The sequence below is a fragment of the Lolium rigidum genome, chromosome 1, assembly GCF_022539505.1.
Source record: "Lolium rigidum isolate FL_2022 chromosome 1, APGP_CSIRO_Lrig_0.1, whole genome shotgun sequence".
NCBI classification, from domain to species: Eukaryota; Viridiplantae; Streptophyta; class Magnoliopsida; order Poales; family Poaceae; genus Lolium; species Lolium rigidum.
This window is the reverse complement of record NC_061508.1, coordinates 255,283,079-255,303,824: the sequence shown is the minus strand read 5'-3', so window position 1 is coordinate 255,303,824 and position 20,746 is coordinate 255,283,079. Positions and strand designations below refer to the sequence as shown.

The 20,746-nt window shown below is 45.4% G+C and overlaps 1 protein-coding gene across 1 annotated transcript; it reads left to right on the top strand.

Moving 5' to 3' along the window:
* Positions 1-13,071: 13,071 nt before the first annotated feature.
* On the top strand, positions 13,072-15,186 carry LOC124657609 (nuclear intron maturase 1, mitochondrial-like). Its single transcript, XM_047196135.1, has one exon. It carries the CDS (start codon positions 13,072-13,074, stop codon positions 15,184-15,186), a length of 2,115 nt encoding a protein of 704 aa, XP_047052091.1.
* Positions 15,187-20,746: the final 5,560 nt, after the last annotated feature.

The following is a 20,746-nucleotide window of genomic DNA, read 5'->3' as shown; positions in this document are numbered from 1 at the left end:
TGCACGCTTTGCACTAGGAGTAGAAACATTGCCAACACCAATTATTTTACCATTGATAGTAGGAGGTGTAGCAACATGTGAATCATTATCATTACTAGTGGTGGTAATAGTCCAAACTTTAGCTACATTATTCTCTTTAGCTAGTTTTTCATTTTCTTCTCTATCCCACCTAGCACGCAATTCAGCCATTAATCTTATATTCTCATTAATTCTAACTTGGATGGCATTTGCTGTAGTAGTAATCTTATTATCAATGTCCTTATTAGGCATAACTTTCAATTTTAAAAGATCAACATCAGAGGCAAGTCTATCAACCTTAGAAGCAAGAATATCAATTTTATCAAGCTTTTCCTCAACAGTATTTGTTAAAAGCAGCTTTGTGTACTAATAAATTCTTTAAGCATGGCTTCAAGACCAGGGGGTACACTCCTATTATTGTTGTAAGAATTCCCATAAGAATTACCATAACCATTACCATTATTATAAGGATATGGCCTATAATTATTACTAGAATTGTTCCTATAAGCATTGTTGTTGAGATTATTATTTTTAATGAAATTCACATCAACATTTTCTTCTTGAGCAACCAATGAAGCGAAAGGAACATTATTAGGATCAACATTAGATCTACCATTCACAAGCATAGACATAATCACATCAATCTTATCACTCAAGGAGGAGGTTTCTTCGACAGTAATTTACCTTCTTACCTTGTGGAGCTCTTTCCGTGTGCCATTCGGAGTAATTTATCATCATATCATCAAGAAGCTTTGTAGCCGCACCAAGAGTGATGGACATAAAGGTACCTCCAAGTAGCTGAATCCAATAGGTTCCGCGAAGAAAAATTTAGTCCCGCATAGAAGGTTTGGATGATCATCCAAGTAGTCAGTCCATGGGTTGGGCAATTTTTAACCAAAGATTTCATTCTCTCCCATGCTTGAGCAACATGTTCATTATCTAATTGTTTAAAATTCATTATGCTACTTCTCAAAGATATAATTTTAGCGGGAGGATAATATCTACCAATAAAAGCATCCTTACATTTAGTCCATGAATCAATACTATTCTTAGGCAAAGATAGCAACTAATCTTTAGCTCTTCCTCTTAATGAGAAAGGAAACAATTTTAATTTTATAATATCACCATCTACATCTTTATACTTTTGCATTTCACACAATTCAACAAAATTATTAAGATGGGCAAGCAAGATCATCGTAACTAACACCTGAAAATTGCTCTCTCATAACAAGATTCAAGTAAAGCGTGTTTAATTTCAAAGAATTCTCGCCGTAGTAGCATGTGGAGCAATAGGTGTGCATAGGAAATCATTATTATTTGTGGTTGTGAAGTCACACAACTTAGTGTTTTCAGGAGTATTCATTTTAGCAAGTAGTAAATAAAGCAAACTAGATAAAGTAAATGCAAGTAACTAATTTTTGTGTTTTTGATATAGAGAGCAAGACAAAAACAAAGTAAAGCTAGCAACTAATTTTTTGTGTGTTTTGATTTAAGTGCAGCAATCAAAGTAGTAACTAAAAAAAAGCAAGACAAAAACAAAGTAAAGAGATTGGATTGTGGAGACTCCCCTTGCAGCGTGTCTTCATCTCCCCGGCAACGGCGCCAAAAAAAGAGCTTGATGCGTGCAATTAACACACGTCCATTGGGAACCCCAAGAGGAAGGTATGATGCGCACAGTAGCAAGTTTTCCCTCAGAAAGAAACCAAGGTTTATCGAACCAGGAGGAGCCAAGAAGCACGTTGAAGGTTGATGGCGGCGGATGTAGTGCGGCGCAACACCGTGGATTCCGGCGCTAACGTGGAACCCGCACAACACAACCAAAGTACTTTGCCCCAACGAAACAGCTGAGGTTGTCAATCTCACCGGCTTGTCAGTAACAAAGGATTAACCGTATTGTGTGGAAGATGATTGTTTGCAGAAAACAAGAAAGAACAAGTATTGCAAGAGATTGTATGTCAGATGTAAAGAATAGGACCGGGTCCATAGTTCACTAGAGGTGTCTCTCCCATAAGATAAATAGCATGTTGGGTGAACAAATTACAGTCGGGCAATTGACAAATAGAGAGGGCATGACAATGCACATGCATGATATGATAAATATAGTGAGATTTAATTGGGCATTACGACAAAGTACATAGACCGCTATCCAGCATGCATCTATGCCTAAAAAGTCCACCTTCAGGTTATCATCCGAACCCTTCCATATTAAGTTGCAAACAACATGACAATTGCATTAAGTATGGTGTGTAATGTAATCAATAACTACATCCTCGGACATAGCATCAATGTTTTATCCCTAGTGGCAACAAAGACATCCACAACCTTAGAACTTTCTGTCACATCGTCCTGCATTTAATGGAGGCATGAACCCACTATCGAGCATAAATACTCCCTCTTGGAGTTAAGAGTAAAAACTTGGCCAGCAGCCTCTACTAATAACGGAGAGCATGCAAGATCATAAACAACACATAGGTAATAGATTGATAATCAATATAACATAGTATTCTCTATCCATCGGATCCCGACAAACACAACATATAGCATTACAGATAGATGATCTTGATCATGTTAGGCAGCTCACAAGATCCAACAATGAAGCACATAAGGAGAAGACGACCATCTAGCTACTGCTATGGACCCATAGTCCAGGGGTGAACTACTCACTCATCACTCCGGAGGCGATCATGGCGGTGAAGAGTCCTCCGGGAGATGACTCCCCTGTCCGGCAGGGTGCCGGAGGCGATCTCCTGAATCCCCCGAGATGGGATTGGCGGCGGCGGCGTCTCTGGAAGGTTTTCCGTATCGCGGCTCTCGGTACTGGGGGTTTCGTGTAAAAATAGGACCCTGGGCGTTGATTTCGTCCAATTCCGAGAATATTTCCTTACTAGGATTTCTGAAACCAAAAACAGCAGAAAACAGCAACTGGCTCTTCGGCATCTTGTTAATAGGTTAGTGCCGGAAAATGCATAAATACGACATATAATGTGTATAAAACATGTAGATATCATCAATAATGTAGCATGGAACATAAGAAATTATCGATACGTCGGAGACGTATCAAACCCCCAGTACCGAGAGCCACGATACGGAAAACCTTCCAGAGACGCAGCCGCCGCCAATCCCATCTCGGGGGAATTAGGAGATCGCCTCCGGCACCCTGCCGGAGAGGGAAATCATCTTCCGGAGGACTCTTCATCGCCATGATCGCCTCCGGATCGATGTGTGAGTAGTTCACCCCTGGACTATGGGTCCATAGCAGTAGCTAGATGGTTGTCTTCTCCTCATTGTGCTATCATGTTAGATTTTGTGAGCTGCCTATCGTGATCAAGATCATCTATTTGTAATGCTACATGTTGTGTTTGTTGGGATCCGATGAATATGGAATACTATGTCAAGTTGATTATCAATCTATCATATATGTGTTGTTTATGTTCTTGCATGCTCTCCGTTGCTAGTAGAGGCTCTGACCAAGTTCATATTTGTAACTCCAAGAGGGAGTATTTATGCTCGATAGTGGGTTCATGCCTCCATTGAATCTGGGACAAGTGACGTAAAGTTCTAAGGTTGTGGATGTGTCGTTGCCACTAGGGATAAAACATCAATGCTTTGTCTAAGGATATTTGTGTTGATTACATTACGCACCACACTTAATGCAATTGTCTGTTGTTTGCAACTTAATACTGGAAGGGGTTCGGATGATAACCTGAAAGTGAACTTTTTAGGCATAGATGCATGCTGGATAGCGGTCTATGTACTTTGTCGTAATGCCCTGATTAAATCTCATAGTAGTCATCGTGTCATGTATGTGCATTGTTATGCCCTCTCTATTTGTCAATTGCCCAACCGTAATTTGTTCACCCAACATGCTATTTATCTTATGGGAGAGACACCACTAGTGAACTGTGGACCCCGGTTCATTCTTTACATCTGAAATACAATCTACTGCAATACTTGTTCTTTACTGTTCTTCGCAAACAAACATCATCTTCCACACTATACAGTTAATCCTTTGTTTTCAGCAAGCCGGTGAGATTGACAACCTCACTGTTACGTTGGGGCAAAGTACTTTGATTGTGTTGTGCAGGTTCCACGTTGGCGCCGGAATCCCTGGTGTTGCCCCGCACTACACTCCGTGACCAACAACCTTCACGTGTTCCTTGACTCCTACTGGTTCGATAACCTTGGTTTCTTACTGAGGGAAAACTTGCTACTGTACGCATCACACCTTCCTCTTGGGGTTCCCAACGGACGTGTGTCAACTGCACGCAGCATTGCCCAGCATGAAGCTCAGAAAACAACATCAATAGATCACCTTTTATGATGTCCCAGAAGGTTTGAAAGAACTCAGTTGAAAATCCATCGGGGCCTGGCGCCTTGTTGTGTTCCATTTGAAAAACAGCCTTTCTTACCTCCTCCTCTGAATAAGGAGCATTAAGGAACATGTTCTCCTTTGGAGACACTTGGGAAATATCACCCGTCCTGGATTCATCCAAGGTTACGTCTAATTCCTCTGAGGCATCAAAAAGACTTTTGTAATATGATGTAATATATGACTTGAGTTGCTCATGTGCCTCAATCGCGTCCTCCTCCTGAACCATAGAATGAACCATTGGCGACACTGTGAAAGGATCTCGTTTTCGAATCTTCTTCCAGGAGGAATTGGGCCTTAGATCTTTGGTACCACTTGAGCTCCTCCGGCGTAAAAGTACTGCTAACTTAGCATTATATTGACTTTTAAGGTCAATTTTCTGCGTCGTTAGCCGTGTAACCTCAGCAATTGCCTCTAAATCATCAATATTTGATGAAAGGTTGAGTTTCTCCTGCTTGAACTGCCCAGTCATGCCTCCCTCTTTCCCTCTTTTACAGATCCCACTCGGCTAGAACGAACATCATTCGCTCCATGTTTCTCTTCCCACCCACGCAATCACCGTGGTCACCATGCATCAATCTCAGAACAAGAAAATATTATTTCTGACACCTTGACATTTTATTGAGACTTGCAAATGATTTTTTGAACCTTATGTACAATTATTTTTCACTTTGTGAACGTTTTTCTCCTGCATGAACATATTTTTTGAGAAAGTGGACAACTTTATCTGGACTTAATATGCTCTTCAACTCCTGGGCAATATTTTTTTCAACGTCGTGACCATTTTTTCTATGCGAAAGAATGATCATGTTTCCTGTATTGACATTAGTTTAGCCTAGTGCTATATCATTTCAGGCCATCCTCTTATCACATCCTGCCACCACTGCTTTGGGGCGCTCAAGGCATGGACAGCTCTGTTCATAAAGGAGTGCAGTAGTAGACTAGTAGTACCACAAACAAAAATATTACAGATTGGAATAAACTAGGGCGATGCAAAACGGTGGCACACACTCTTGACACAAGATCGACTGGTTACATAACAGGCTCATTTATTCTGTCGCAGCGTATTTCAAGAACAGAGTACGTGCATGCACCTCGTCTTCTTTGATTTCATCTGATCTGATCTTTCACTCGATCCTACAGAAATGCAAGGGGAAAAGAAAGTTAGCTCGTCTGAAATGATTCTTCTTCATTCCTTGCCGAGCATACTGTAAAGGTTTTTGTGTTCATCATCAGCTTACTGAGAAGTGAAAGGTATACTTTGTCTTCGCTCAAATATTAGTAATGAAAAGATTAAAAATGTTTTTCAACGCCGAAACAGGAAAACCTTGCCACTTATAAAACTGGATATATGTCGTCTCTGGTATCGTTCGGAATGGTTTCGCTCAATGACGGGCTAATTCTAGCCGTTGTCCTTGTTGTGGCACAGTGCCAGCGTCCACATTATCACCTTGACTCAAAATCTCCAGTGAGCGTGTACGCCTAGTGGTGTCTAAATTGTACAACTACGCCTCATCTGACCTCGTCGGCTTCTTGGGCGACATCGCCGTCCCGATCCAGCCGGCGCTCGCCACCACGCCTCCGTCCAAGAAGCTGGGGAGGCCTTCAAAGCCCCAGGCCTCACCACGACGCAGCGGACGCCTCGCCATCAAGAGGAAGGCAAGGCCCGCCTCCGACAGTACCGTCGCGGTGCAGGAGCTGATCGCTAGGGTGGTTGGCATCCTGGCACCGTCGGCTTCCTTCGACGAAGTGTCCTGGGACGCTTACCAGCAGGTTTTCAAGCATGCCCCGCTTGCGTCCTCGGCAATCCAGGCTCTGGAAGCTCTCGTGAAGCACATCAAGAAGCTGAAGAAAAAGGGCCCTGCTGCAGCATCTCTGTCTCCAACCGTGCCTGCCATCCAAGATGTGTAGACGCAGCTCCACATCTACTGGCCCTGGGCAAGTGCCCCGTCTTCGTCTTCGGACTTGTATCCTGCACGATTATTGCCGCTGCGACGGCCAGACTACATTTCAGACTTTTATCAGTTGTAAGCCATTTGTTTGGCATCGTTTGAACTTCACAGCTACTGCTGACCCCGCATATGCTGCGCCACACGTCATCGACCTTCCTTGCTTCCTCTACGTGATCTTCGCCTGTTCATAATGTTGCAAAAGTACACCAGAATCCTCGACTGGAACCCCCGCGGACTAAACAGTATTGCTCGTCGTGATGCAGTCCGCGACCTGCTCAGAGACACCCACGCCTCCATTGTTTGTTTGCAAGAAACAAAGCTGTCTGTCATTGACGGCCACCTCATCAGCTCCATGCTCGGAAGCAACTTTACTGCTAACTACGCCTTCCTTCCCGCCATTGGCACGTCTGGGGGAATTTTAATTGCGGTCTCCGACGCCTACTTCTCCCTCTCCAATGTTCACATCACCACGAACACTGTCTCGGCTTCCATTGGAGTCATGTCTGATGGCTCCGAGTGGTCGATCACTTGCGTCTATGGGCCCCAGGGAGACGGCGACAAACTGCTCTTCATCGATGAACTTCGCGACCTTAAGCCTCGTATGCTCCCGGCATGGCTGCTGCTGGGGGACTTCAACCTCATTACCAAGGCCTCTGACAAGAACAACCTCAACATTAATCGGCGCCTCATCGGCAAGTTCCGGGCGGCGCGTGATTTCCTTCTCCTAAAAGATATGAGGATGAACGGTAGCCGTTTCACCTGGTCCAATGCCCAACAAGACCCTGTGCTCACCAAGATTGACCATGTCTTCTATTCCGAGGACTGGGACGACCTTTTCCCCGACGCTTACCTCCAGGCGATCACCTCGGCCTGTTCGGACCACGCTCCCCTCTTTCTTCAAGGCTCTGTGGCCATCTGTCGAAAGCCTACTTTCAAGTTCGAAGAATTCTGGCTTCGCATCCAGGGGTTCAAGGAGACTGTCACGGAATCCTGGAACAAAGAGACCTTGGCCATTGACCCCATTCGTCGTGTCCACATCAAGCTCTCCCGCACCGCCAAGGCTCTTCGAAAATGGCAAAGACTTTGTATTGGGGATATCAGAAGGCAGATTGTCACTGCCAAGGAAATCATCCTTCGCTTGGATCAAGCTGAGGAGGTTCGTGCTCTCTCCGATGAAGAACGAGATTTGCGTCGTCAGATAAAGAGCTCCTACCTTGGACTCCTATCCATTCAGAAGATAAAATTACGTCAACGATTCAGGCTAACTTGGATCCGTTTGGGGGACGCTAACACGAAGCTTTTTCACTCTCGGGCCAATGGACGGAGAAGAAAGGTACACATTCAGTCCCTGACCACGGCTACGGGCACGGCGATCACATACGACGACAAAGCGGAAGTCCTTCTACAACACTTCAAAGGGCTTTTGGGCACTAAGGCCCCTAGACAATGCAATATCGACTGGGAGAGTCTTAACTATACTCCTCATGATCTATCTGACCTCGATGCGCCCTTCAGTTCTCAGGAGATTCGGGACGCGGTTTTTTCGCTTCCCTCTGTTAAGGCCCCTGGGCCGGACGGATTCATTGGAGCTTTCTTCAAGTCCTGCTGGGAGATTATCAAAGCGGACATCACGGCTGCGATCGTCCATATGTCCCATCTGCGCGAGGGTTGTGTTGGCCTTGTCAACTCGGCAAACATCATCCTCATCCCCAAGAAGACGGACGCCTCGTCGGTGGGGGATTTTCGCCCCATCAGCCTCATCCATAGTCTCTCCAAGATTTTCTCCAAGCTTCTGGCCAACCGCCTTGCGCCCATCCTGCCCGACATCGTCTCCAAATGCCAGAGTGCTTTCGTCAAGAAAAGGAGCATCCATGACAACTTCTTACACGTCCAGAACCTCATCAAGGAGCTACATTCCTCGAGAACCCCATGCCTTTTCCTTAAGCTCGACATCTCCAAGGCCTTCGACTCGGTGGGGTGGGCCTACCTCCTTGAAGTCCTTACGGCTTTGGGCTTCGGGCAAGCTTGGAGAGACTGGATCTGCCTCTCGCTGGCCTCTGCCACTTCCAGAGTGCTCCTAAATGGTGACGCCGGACGCCCTTTCTGCCATAAGAGGGGTCTTCGCCAAGGCGACCCTTTGTCGCCTATGCTCTTCATCCTCGCCATCGACCCCCTGCAGCGCATTCTCTCCAAAGCTACCCTTCATGGCATCCTGAGCCCCATTCGTTCGCGGATTACCAGATGCCGCATCTCGCTTTACGCCAACGACGCGGGAATCTTTGTCAACCCACTCAAGGAAGAACTTCAGGCCATCTCCTCCATCCTCAACTGCTTCGGCCAGGCGAGCGGTCTCATCACCAACATGACCAAGACGGAGGTCTTCCCGGTGCGCTGCGATGAGGTCGATCTACCCGATATCCTCGCCGACTTCCCCGCCAAGATTGCATCCTTCCCCGGGAAATACCTTGGTCTACCCCTGCACTTCCGTCGCCTTCGCAAAGTGGACTTACAACCGCTCATCGACAAGATCGCGGGAAAGCTCCCGGGTTGGATGGGGAAAAATATCGCGCGGCCCGGGAGGGTCACGCTCGCAAGGTCGGTTCTCTTCGCGACTGGGATATACCACGCCACCGCCATCCCCCTATCCAAATGGGCAAGAGATAAGATCAACAGGATTGCCAGAACTTCGTCTGGGCTGGGGATGAGGGTGAACACGCTGCACAAGGAAAGGCGCTTGTCAACTGGAAGACTGTTTGTAGGCCTAGAGGTCTGGGAGGCCTGGGGATGCCTGATCTTGAGAGAACGGGCCGGGCCTTGCGACTACGTTGGCCTTGGCTAAACTGGACGGACCCTGACCGTACCTGGGCTGGTTCAAAGCTTCCATGTGATGAAAAGGACATGACCCTGTTCAGGGCCTCCACGAAGGTTACCATCGGTGATGGGGAAACTGCCTCCTTCTGGCACGACAACTGGTGCGGCCGCGGACCTATGGCCATATGGGCTCCTGATCTTTACTCCATTGCCTCTAGGAAGAACCGTCCAGTCGCAAAAGAGCTACGTGACAACAACTGGATTCGTTCTGTAGCCAGGATCAGCTCCCCTATCCAGCTGACGCAATATCTTGAGATTTGGGACATCGTGCAGGCAACCACCCTCGACCCACTGCGTTCGGACTCCATTTCTTGGCTTTTATCCCCCAGTGGGACCTATAGCGCACGTTCGGCCTACAAGGCACAATTCCTAGGTAGCCACCCCGGCTTCGTTGCCAAGAAGATTTGGGAGGCTCATGCGGAACCGAAGTGTAAATTGTTCGCCTGGCTGGCGCTCCATGGGAAGCTCCTCACGGCTGACATGCTTGCTATTCGGGGATGGACCCATGCCCCGACATGTACCCTCTGCCAACGCGCCCCCGAGACGGCCTTGCACCTATGCAAAGATTGTCCTTTCACTACGGCCATCTGGAGCATGGCGAAGGGATGGGACAACGACTTTTCCCCGGATACCAGAACCTCCTTCACCTCCATTACCGAGTGGTGGGACGACATGATCAAGGGCAAACCCAGAGAGGAGAAACGACGTATCAGCGGGCGCTTCCTCTACGTGCTCTGGAACGCATGGAAGGAACGGAACCGTCGCATTTTCACCGGTCTTCGGCTGACCTACCCCGAGGTTGCGGATATTACTAGAGAAGACATTTCTCAGCGGCAGCGTGCTTTTGCTAGCTTTGGACCGGCCATCCCGGCCGAGCCAGATTAGTTCCTTTTTTTTTCCCCTTTTGGTGGGTTTTGCCATGTTACCACCTTAATCTAAACATGCATCTCTCTGTACAGTTTGGTTCGTCTTTCCCCCTTGCTTAATGAAGAGACAGTGCTCCTGCCGGTTGCTCCAAAAAAAAAAAAAAAAAAATTGTACTCCTACTTGGTATTTTCTCAAAGTGGAAAAATATACTCACTGGGAGCAGTCGACGTCGGCGGAGATAGTGAACGGCAGCGAGATGCCACAGTCGGCCGGCAAGTCCCTCGCGGCTGTGGACTCGGCGCTACCCTCTGCCGCCGCCGACTTGAGGCACTCGCACGCGTCCAGCCGGTCGGCCGTGGTGGCCTCGGCCGCCACAAGGCTGGACATGCCGTTGCAGCAGTCGGCGGAGGGGTAGTCCTCCTCGCCCTCCAGGAAGCCGAGGCACGGCGACAAGCCGGAGAGCACGCCGGAGCACGACGCTGACATGTCCGCCTCGAGCTGCTGGACCGCGAGGGCCAGCAGGAGGAAGACGGCGAGGCCGCTTGCCTGCGCAAAACTCGAGCTCCTGCTCATGGCTTGACTGACAGAAGATGATACTGACTGTTGATTAGCTGACCTCGTCGATTTATTTAGTGGTGTTCTTGTATCGCTGGCTTTTGTGCTGTGCGTGCATGGGTATTTATAGGTAGATTAATATGAGTATTTAACTGTGGGTACTTTAGGCGAGGTAATTAAGCTAAATCGAGTGTGATTCAGTGTACGGGAGAGAACAGAGAAAGTCTTGGGAAAACCCAACGTCAAGGAGAATTTGAGGAGCACACAGGTTGCTTTAGCGTTCCTTCCTTTTCTTTAGAAAGAATTACATCGTTATTTTTCAATTCAGTCACAAGTTTCCGCCTACAGATTAACAACCCTAGCACAGGAACACGTACATTTCACACACTTCCACATCTAGTTCAACAACTTGTAGTTGTAAGCTTTTGCAGCTTCTAGATACAACGTATAACGCTTCTTTTGATCCTGATGGTGCGATACCTGATGTTTATGTTCGAATTTGGCATACAAAATGAGCCCGTCATCGTAGCACTGAGAAAAGTAACTGTTTAACTAACATGAGCGATAAACATTTATCTTCTCTTTATTTCTGCTAAACTGAGAGGATCTCACTTTTGAAAATGATATATGTGAGTTAAAGAAACTTTCCCTTATTTTGTATCTTTTGAAGTTGAGAATAGTGAGAGCACTTGCTTTTGTGAAGATATATATGGATAGATGGTAGCAAACTATGTGAGTGGTATCCTAGATTTTTTTTAAAAAAAATAGATTAACATGAACCTGTGTCATTTTATATTAAGAAGAAAAAGGTGTTTGACACACATGTTCAACGAACTTGCGCTGCCTGGGAGGTGCCACTGCGTTGCTACCACTGGACCAAGAGCCTTTCCACTATCTTGGAGTCATACTGGCTAGCCATGTGATGCTAGCTAGCCAGCCTAAGTTCGAGTTTTACTCCCGCTTAATGAAAATTGATGGTTGCTGAGCTAGCCAGCCCAAGTTCGAGACTCACCATCTCTTCAATTAAAATCCTCCCTCGTTGGTCTAGTTTTCTGACACTGGAGGATCTCAGGTGGTTAGCTTAAGTTGGCGGCTACCCCGTAACCCGTGTTTGTGTCTCTTCATTTGTGGGTTTGCGGCTCATAGTTTCCCCTATAAAAACATACCCTAGATGGTAGTGCCCATGGGTCTTGTTTTATCCTAAACTTTTTAATAATTGTCCCGAACAAACGTGCTATTGTTGCCTTGGTTTTAGGAACAATGACATAGGAAAGTTCGACAAGCAGGAAAATTGCACGTAAAAATAAATTGGAGGGGGCATATAGGTAAATTTAGAGGCCAAATTCACACATTAAGTAGGGTTTTTCAGAAAAACTTCCACCATGAGGGGGGCATGGCCTCAGCCTACCTCCTGCTGGCTCTATCCTTGGTGAGCTGGTGTTAACGTCTACAAAAAAATTCAAACCAAAGAGATCCTTAACCACACATTATTAGTTGCCAATGACATACATGATTTATGATTTCGTCTCTATCGGTAGTGAGAATAAAATGTTCATATTTAAGGTTTTTTTTAGTAAATATCAAGAAACCACGAAAAATGGTAGGAGGTTTCTGAAATCCACAACTCATTGGATTTTTTTACTTACATATAGTTTCTGGGACAACCGAACACGATATTTAGGGTTATTGATGGTGTTTTTGGCAAGCAAGACCAATGTGTTATATCCGACGAGGCCAAAAGACCTCGTGGGAGCTGCCTAGCTTTTCTTAGTACATCAAGTGTAGCCTTTTGACTCTTTGTTGGCTTTGTATGTGACAAACTTTGTCAACAACCCCCATACTTCAAATGCATGAATTGTGTTCTTGAAAAGTTGTGTTTACGTGTGTTTTTCTAGAGGTTGCGGTGCACGAAACCTACAACTCAATTGCGGTGGCTTACGACACATCAAAATTTTGACAAGGACATGTATTCTACCGAAATCAATCTTCCCATGGGGGCACATGAAATGTCCTAATGTACTACCAGATGACTTATCATCATATTTAATGATAGTAGAGAAAGGGAGAATGGGTAATACTGAAACAACATACATCTATCATGTCTGAAAATCTTAAAACAAAAATAGCAAATCCGATTATGAAATTATAAATAGAACCATCATATGGCATTATTCGCTGTAGATTTGAATTTGGCACCGTTGATCATTTTACTTGCCTTTTTTCCTTAATAATCTGTAAGAAGAATTTAAATGTGTAATTTTCAATATGTTTTCTTTTTGTCTTAAATTTTTTCAATTAGAAATTTCACTTTATGCTCCTAATGCAGCCTACTCCTCGGCCAGTTTGTTTGTGGGTTCACCCGAGTGTAGTCACAGGCTCACGAGTCACATCCACCGCCCATCACCTGTTCGAACAAAACCTCCCCAAACCTCCCCTTCGATGCCGCCGCCGCCGCGCGCGGCGCTCCGCCGTCTCATCCCCACCACCGGCCTCCACCCTCTCCGGCGCCGCGCGCCGCCGCCTCCGCCGGTGGACGAGAGCCCCCTACCCGACCCCTACGCCCTCCTCGTCCACGACCCCATCGACCTCCTCTCCGCGCTGTGGCGCCGCGCCTTCGCGCACCCGCTCCCGGCCCCATTCCCCAACCTCTCCGGCTACGCCGCCCGCCTCGACCTCTGGCTGCTCTCCTACCAGCGCGCCTGCGCCCACGCCACCGGCTCCTTCCCGCCGCGCCAGGCCGTGCCGCTGCCCACCCTCCACTCCCTCCTCCGCCTCCGCGCCGCCGCGCTCCGCCGCCACCCGGCCTTCCCCTGGGGCGCCTCCACGCACCTCCTCCTCCGCTCCCCCGCCGACGCCCCCTCCACGGTCCCCGTCGCGCGCCACAAGCTCGCCGCCCGCCTCGCCAACGCGCCGCCCCCGTTCCAGGACCGCGTCGTCCAGGAGCTCCTCCTCCTGCTCCTCGAGCCCGTCTTCGAGCCCCGCTTCACCCCCAAGTCCCACGCCTTCCGCCCCGGCCGCGGGCCCCACACCGCCATCCGCTCCGTCCGCTCCGGCTTCGCCGCCTACCTCTGGTTCATTACCGCCGACCTCACGACCGTGGTCGACGCCCTACCGCCCGACACAATCCTCTCCTGCGTGGAGAAGTCCGTCTCCGACCGCAAGGTGCTGTCCTTGCTCAAGTCGGCGCTCAACGCGCCCGTCAGGCCCGGGTCCGTGCCTCCAAAGGAGCAGGATCTCGACGGGCTAGCCAAGAAGAGGCTGAAAAGGAAGGTGCTCAGGAAGAGCAGGAAGAAGAAGGTGCTTAACGAGGACGAGCCCAAGCCTGACCCATATTGGCTGAGGCTCTTCTTTGGGTTCGCCCCAGAACAGGCGTGCCACGTGCCGGATTACGGGCATTGTGGCATACTCAGTCCTTTGCTCGCCAATGTGTGCCTTAACGAGTTGGATTGGTGGATGGAGGAGAGGGTTACCGAGTACTTCCGCCCATCAAGGCACGATTCGATTTGGAAGGAGGCGGGTGACGAGGGATGCCATAATCCATCGTGGCCTGAGTTTGTGCCGTCAAGTGGGAAGGAGAAGACCAGGAAGATGGATTTCCTTAGGTTTGGCTCTCATGTCTTGATCGGGGTCAGGGGGCCGAGGGAGGACGCCGTCGCGATAAGGAGCCAACTGATGGAGTTTTGTGAGACAACATTTGGTTTGAGGCCACAGAATTCGTCGGTGGAGATTGAGCACATCACAAGAGGCATTGAGTTCTTGGATCATGTCATCACCCGCCGGGTCATCTACCCGACCTTGCGATACACCGCCAGTGGAGGGAACATTGTGAGCGAGAAGGGTATCGGAACTTTGTTGTCTGTCACGGCAAGCTTGCAGAGGTGCATAAGGCATTTCAGGAAGCTTGAGCTTGTGAAGGGGGATAGGGATCCTGAGCCATTACCGTGTTCACCGATGCTCTACTCTGGGCAGGCGCACACTAATTCTCAGATGAACAAATTTCTAGAGACCATGGCTGATTGGTACAAGTATGCAGACAACCGGAAGAAGATTGTAGGGTTCTGCGCATATGTTATAAGGAGCTCTTTGGCAAAGCTTTACGCCGCAAGGTATAGGCTCAAATCTCGTGCTAAGGTTTACAAGATTGCATCGCGTGATCTTAGCCGCCCATTGAGGGAGAGCACAAATAATGATGCACCAGAATACTCTGATCTCTTGAGGATGGGAGTTGTTGATTTTATTGAGGGTGTACAGTTTGCACGCATGTCGTCAATTCCGTCATGTGACTATACAACTTTCCCTAGAAATTGGGTACCTCACCATGAACTTGTGTTACACGAGTATATCAAACTGCAGGATCCAAAGTTCTTCTGCGGACTTCACAAGACAATTAAGCGACAGGAGATAAGTTCACCACAAGACGACGTATCGAGGATGGTGTGGCATTATAAGGTTCATGGTGTTTATGATAATAACAGGACCTCAAAGAAAGTAAATGAATGGAGGAGTAATGATGAAGCTGTCAGTAGGGACACACAACTCCTGTTGGATGAGTAGTCGTATCTTCTGTATCATTTGTCGAAATACTCATGGGTGATACATCGATTAGACATCAGCAATGAAGAAATACGTTTTGAGCAAATGGTCATGGACTCCTAATTGTGTGTTCAGTATACTGATGGTTGATGTATCAACTGACTTACCAGCTAAAGCCCAAGAAATGCATCATCTACAAATATTTGGATACGCAAGGGTGCATGTTTGAACATTTACTTAAATACTACACCTGATCTCGAGGTAAACTCGTGTGTATTCAATTTTGTGTACCTATGCTGCATCATTATGAAACATACTATGTCATTCTTTTTTCTGTTTGAAGTGCTTGCAAATTTAATGTTTCTACAGTAGTAGAATAATTTCTTATTTGTAGCTATTGTGAACTAATAGAACTGGGAATACAATCAAAACTTTAAATTTCTTGTTAAGTAGCCAATCTGTTGGCCTTAGACAGTTAAACGAATATGCTAGTTTGCTCAATATATTAACTATATAAAATCACGATATATGCTTTTATAAGTATGCTTAAAATAAATAAATAAAGTGTCATTGGTTTCGCAAGTTAGCTGGTTTTTGTAATTGATGACAGAGACATTTTTCAAATTCTGGGGCTTGTTCTGTTGCAGGAGATCTTGGGCTTATTCATAGGATTTTGGAAGAAATGATAGAGGTATAGCCGCATGGGGAATTCTGATATGTTTTTTCAAAAAGGTTGCAGAAATGTTGCTGTTTTTTCTGTTGCAGGATTCCATTGTATGTGATATTCAATTTGTCCTATTTCTTTGTTTTCCTTCCTATATCTGTGGTTGTTACAGAAAATGATAAGTTACTTTTCATCAACTTCAAATACAAATGAATATATAATTATGAACGTAGTCATGTCATCTAGTATTAAATTCTGATAAATTTGCCACATAAAGACTAATTGTGCGGTGACACCTTGCTCCTGACGTGCATATACTGTTTCTTAGAACACTGCTTTTGTGGCCTCTTTGGAAGGATTTTCATAAGAGTTTTGGAGGATTCTCGTACTTACTACTTAGGATATTTTTCACTGCAAGAGCCCCTCGGGAGAAATGAATGACATTGTCCTATGAAGTTCCTATGGATCCGCCTCTTTGATTTTCAGACGGACTTTTGTTGGAATTTTGGAGGACTATAATCCGTAGGAATGTTTCTTATGTTGGTTGGTTTGTAGGGTTGCATTTCATCAGAGCTTGAACCCGATTCCATTTTTTTTTCTGTTATATGTAATTACTTCGGAACTTGAGTCTGATTCTAGTTTTCTATTACAGCCCTTTTTCGTATCTTTAATTTCATTGTATTTTTTTCTGTGAGGTCTTTTCTACTTTGTTCCAGAGGAAAAAAAACAATTGGCTCATATACCTCTTAGAAAATTGCTATGGTTTCCAATGGTATGATCAAGCCCCATAGTATTCAAGAAGGCATGACAGACGACAGTGCAATCTTTTGATTTTCATGTTGCTGCGGTTTTTGGAGTCTTTCAAATCAAAGAGGCCTAGAATGACTCAGTACTTCTGAATTTTTGGAGCAATCCTGTCATGAGACTAAATCTCATGCAAAAAGGTCATTTGGGTCTTGCTTGGACCTTTCATCCTTCCTCTCTTCAGATTCCTGCTAAATTGCCTGTGGAGTATTGAAACAACTTTTGAATGCAAACTCCTGTTATTATTTGCCATAGGATTTTACAAGCCATTTCACTCGTCGTTTTTCCTATTTCAAGCAAACAATACGTGCTCGGGACAATACAGTTTTAAGGAAATCCATGTCAAAACAAATGAGCAAACAACTACAGATTTTGCATTTGTTATAAATCCTTTTATGTTTCATGTAAGGTTGGCCATACTGGATTAACCTGGGTTCCTTTATCTTTGGGGAAAATTTAGTTTGCATTATTGTATTTAATATAATATATAAACAAATTGTAGCTTCTTGAGGTCCGTGCAAACTCTAAAGATTTGGTGATACATAGTTTCAGAATAATAAGACCTTTCAAGAGTCGGTGATATATAGTTTTGGAGCAGTTATTCTTGTTGAGCAAAGACTTATGTTCCAATGCTTTTATAAGTAAGTAGTAAATGAACTTGGGGATTATCAACTCAAACCTTAATCCACTGCTTAATGTACTTCTTACAGTTTACAAACTCAAGACGTTGACATGAAATGTCCAATCATCTCCCATTCCAGTCACAGCATTCTAAATTACCAACATGAATTCCAGTGTGCAGGAAGTTTTCCTTTATTTCCTTTCTTAAATCAACTTTAGTTATCACTGTTGATCTTCATCATTGTGGAAACTCACTATTGCTATTTAGTATGTGTAGACTGGCCAAAAATTAATGTGGACAAGGTTACATTTCTTATTTCATTGTTGCAAAATCACAATCTTAGGACTACGGGATACTCGATGGTATAAATTGAGTGTCACATAAACCACATGAAATGGAATCTTTCTTGGTCAAAGTTCAAATTAGGAAGGTTAAACCACACCTTGTAAAGATAAGCAGAGAGAGTACTATTTGTGTTATAGCTCGGTATCCTGGTGATTTTTAATACTCCCTCCGTCCCATGAAAGTTGTCTAGATTTGTCTAAATTTGGATAGTGTCTAGACGGAGGGAGTATTGTTTATCTGTGCACCGTGCCTGCAATTTATGACCTGTCAAGTGATTTTTTTTGTGAACATTTAGGCTAAAAAAAATTCAGTATACTATGGGATGTCCCTGTTAATCTAGAAAATCTGTTCCTTACAACCTCCAGTTTTAGCATCTGAACTGATCACATGATTGTAGATTCATGTTTAATGTATTGCTGTAAAAACAAGCATGTCCATTGTCCAACTCATTAGTTGTTTTATTTATTGTGCTTACAGTGATCAAACTGAAATGCAAATACGAGCATGACAAGTACGAATTACTTGCTGGGGTAGTCCTAGTAATTGAACTATTTTAAGTTTTCTCTTAGATCCATTCTAGAGTCCACTCAACTAACCTACATGGAAAATTTGAATAGTTTTTAAAATTCGAAAAATTAATACTATTTAGTACCATCCAGATACATTCCATGATGTACAATATCCAAGACACAAGAATTAGATCATAGTCATCTCGTTTTCCATTTGATACGCGATTGACAGTGCATTGTTGCTTTCTATTATTACATATTTTTATAGTTTCTTTTGTGTGACTGGAAATCATACTGCCCCATGGTTTACGCCCCACCACCCCCACTTTAAAAGCTAATCATCTTTATGCTAAAATGCACAACCTAAATTTTTAATTTTCTAATCTTCTAGAGGCACTAAATGGGCCACTATCTTCCTGGTCTGCTACAAGCTTCCCTGCAGTTATTGCTCCTGCCTTCTTAGTCAATATTATATAGCATCCTTTTTCCAGTTTCAGCATGGAGGGTTTTAGTTCATTTCTACGCATGTTTTAAAGAACATATGTGCCGCTTATGTGGTCTTCATGTTACATGTTTGACGAATGTGTGTATATGCATCCATTGTGACTATGCTCCTATAATATTTATTTAGAAAAATGGTTGATATTAAATCTGTTTATGTAGGAGAAAAATCATTTCGTTTTATATATCTCAAGCCTTGAAATCCTTTATGGCTTCATTTAGGACTATGTTTTACTTTCTGCCTTCTAGCTTATGGGACCATGCAGCAAATGCATGTTGGACCTTTGTTGGTGCTTCACTAGTGCTCCGTATTTTCCCAACCACATAATCCCTCTATGGCCTACATCAACTTGATTGTGGGGTGGGGTTTCTTGTGGACATCAAGTACCACCAATGGAACGATTTTTCTGGGGCTATGCCTTTCCTTAGTGGGTCATGTTGCAAAGAAGAGTGTGGTGAGGACCATTTTCTTGTTGTTGCAGGGCCAACGGCTTTCCATGCATCATGGTACGGTTCTTGCTGGTTTCAGGAATGCAATTATTTTCTGTTACTTTGGTAGGCTATTGTGGGAACTGCTCACATTAGGGGGATCAGAATGGTCATGCTCTCACTCTTATTTTGCCAACCACAGAGTCATCGGAACTGGAAAGCTGGAGGACGTTGTTGTAAAATTTCAGGCCCTCTCTTTTACACTATCTGGTTGTTGCTGCGGTGGAAACGGTTAACATTCAGGTATGTCTTGGGCATCTGGAGTGTCTGATCTTGTAACCATTCTGCAATTTCCACATTCAGTTTCTGCAGTGTCGCTGATAAAATCAATCCTTCTGTCCTTTACTTCCACACTGATACTTTCCTTTCATGATGTGTACCACCCCAAGCTAAGTCGATATCGCTTGTTCGCTATCAGTCTAATTGTGCAAACAGGATCTTGGTTAGGAGTTGAGAAAGCATTTTTCACATGGCTGGAGAACCCTTGTGACGGGTAACGTCTGTATCTGATGGCTCCTCGCATTTATTCGGATCAAAACGATTTTGTCTCCGCCCAGTCTCTCACCCATCCAGATAACAACCGCCCCTGTAGGCTTCAAGCTTATCGCGCCGGTTCGGTCCGGTTGGTATCTTGTGTGACACACCAGGCGGTTCGTTTCTTCTTCCCTATCGTGTCATGGATTTGTCTTTTGCACCCCATCCTTTGTGCTCTATGCTAACATAATACTGTTCAGTCCCCCAGATGGCCAAATCCCAGTGCGGCTGATGCTGAGGCGGTGCGGCTGTTTGGTCCTTTTCAAGTGCCATGCTATCGTGTGTGTGTGTGTGGATGGATAGATAAAGCTGAATTTGTTCTGAAGAATATAATATATTCGCCAAAAGTCTCTCACCCCTTGTCCTTTTGATGACAGCACCGGATTCCCCAGTCTCGGTCCACTCCAACGGGACGATCATGCATGCTATCCTCTGCGCCCAAATCGCCGGTGAATCGCCAAAAGCTAGCAGAAAGGTGGCCTTGAACAGGTTCCTTTCCGGTGGTACTACTGAAGCTCGGGCCGGAACTGAATTATTTATCTTTGCCCTCAAATTTTAAGGTTGGACGCGTGACCCAAATCTCGGTGGCTGGTAGGTGACTGAGTGGCGTTGTGCGTCCACCGCCTTGCGCCCGGAGAAACCTTGCGCCCGTGTTTGATTGACCAGAGAAATTTCCCTGGTTTTTTTCTGGTATGCTGTGCGTATGCAGCTGAAGCATTCATGCCTTCGTTTCGTCAAATTGGATCGAGATTCTGGGTGAAAAAACGACGGGCGGAATCAAGTCCCAGCGGTTCTTCAACAGGAGAAATTGACCGGACCGGCAGGTGAGCCGAAGGAGCGTTATTGTACTCCCACGTCCTTTTCCGTTCCATTGTCTCCCAAGCCATTGACCTAATTTTATTGCTAGTATAGTATAGTGAACATCACGGAAGCACTGATTTTCAGGTCGCAGAGGGTCAGAAGCTACAAAAAAAAAAACTCTGCCACGTTCCTGTCGCGTTCACGTTTTCGCGCCCCCTTCTGTTTTATTTATTTATTCTGGAATGGTATAGAAAGCGGGGTTGGTTTTCCTGCTGTGGAGAAAAAGAAAACGAAAGAGAAGATGCTCACGAT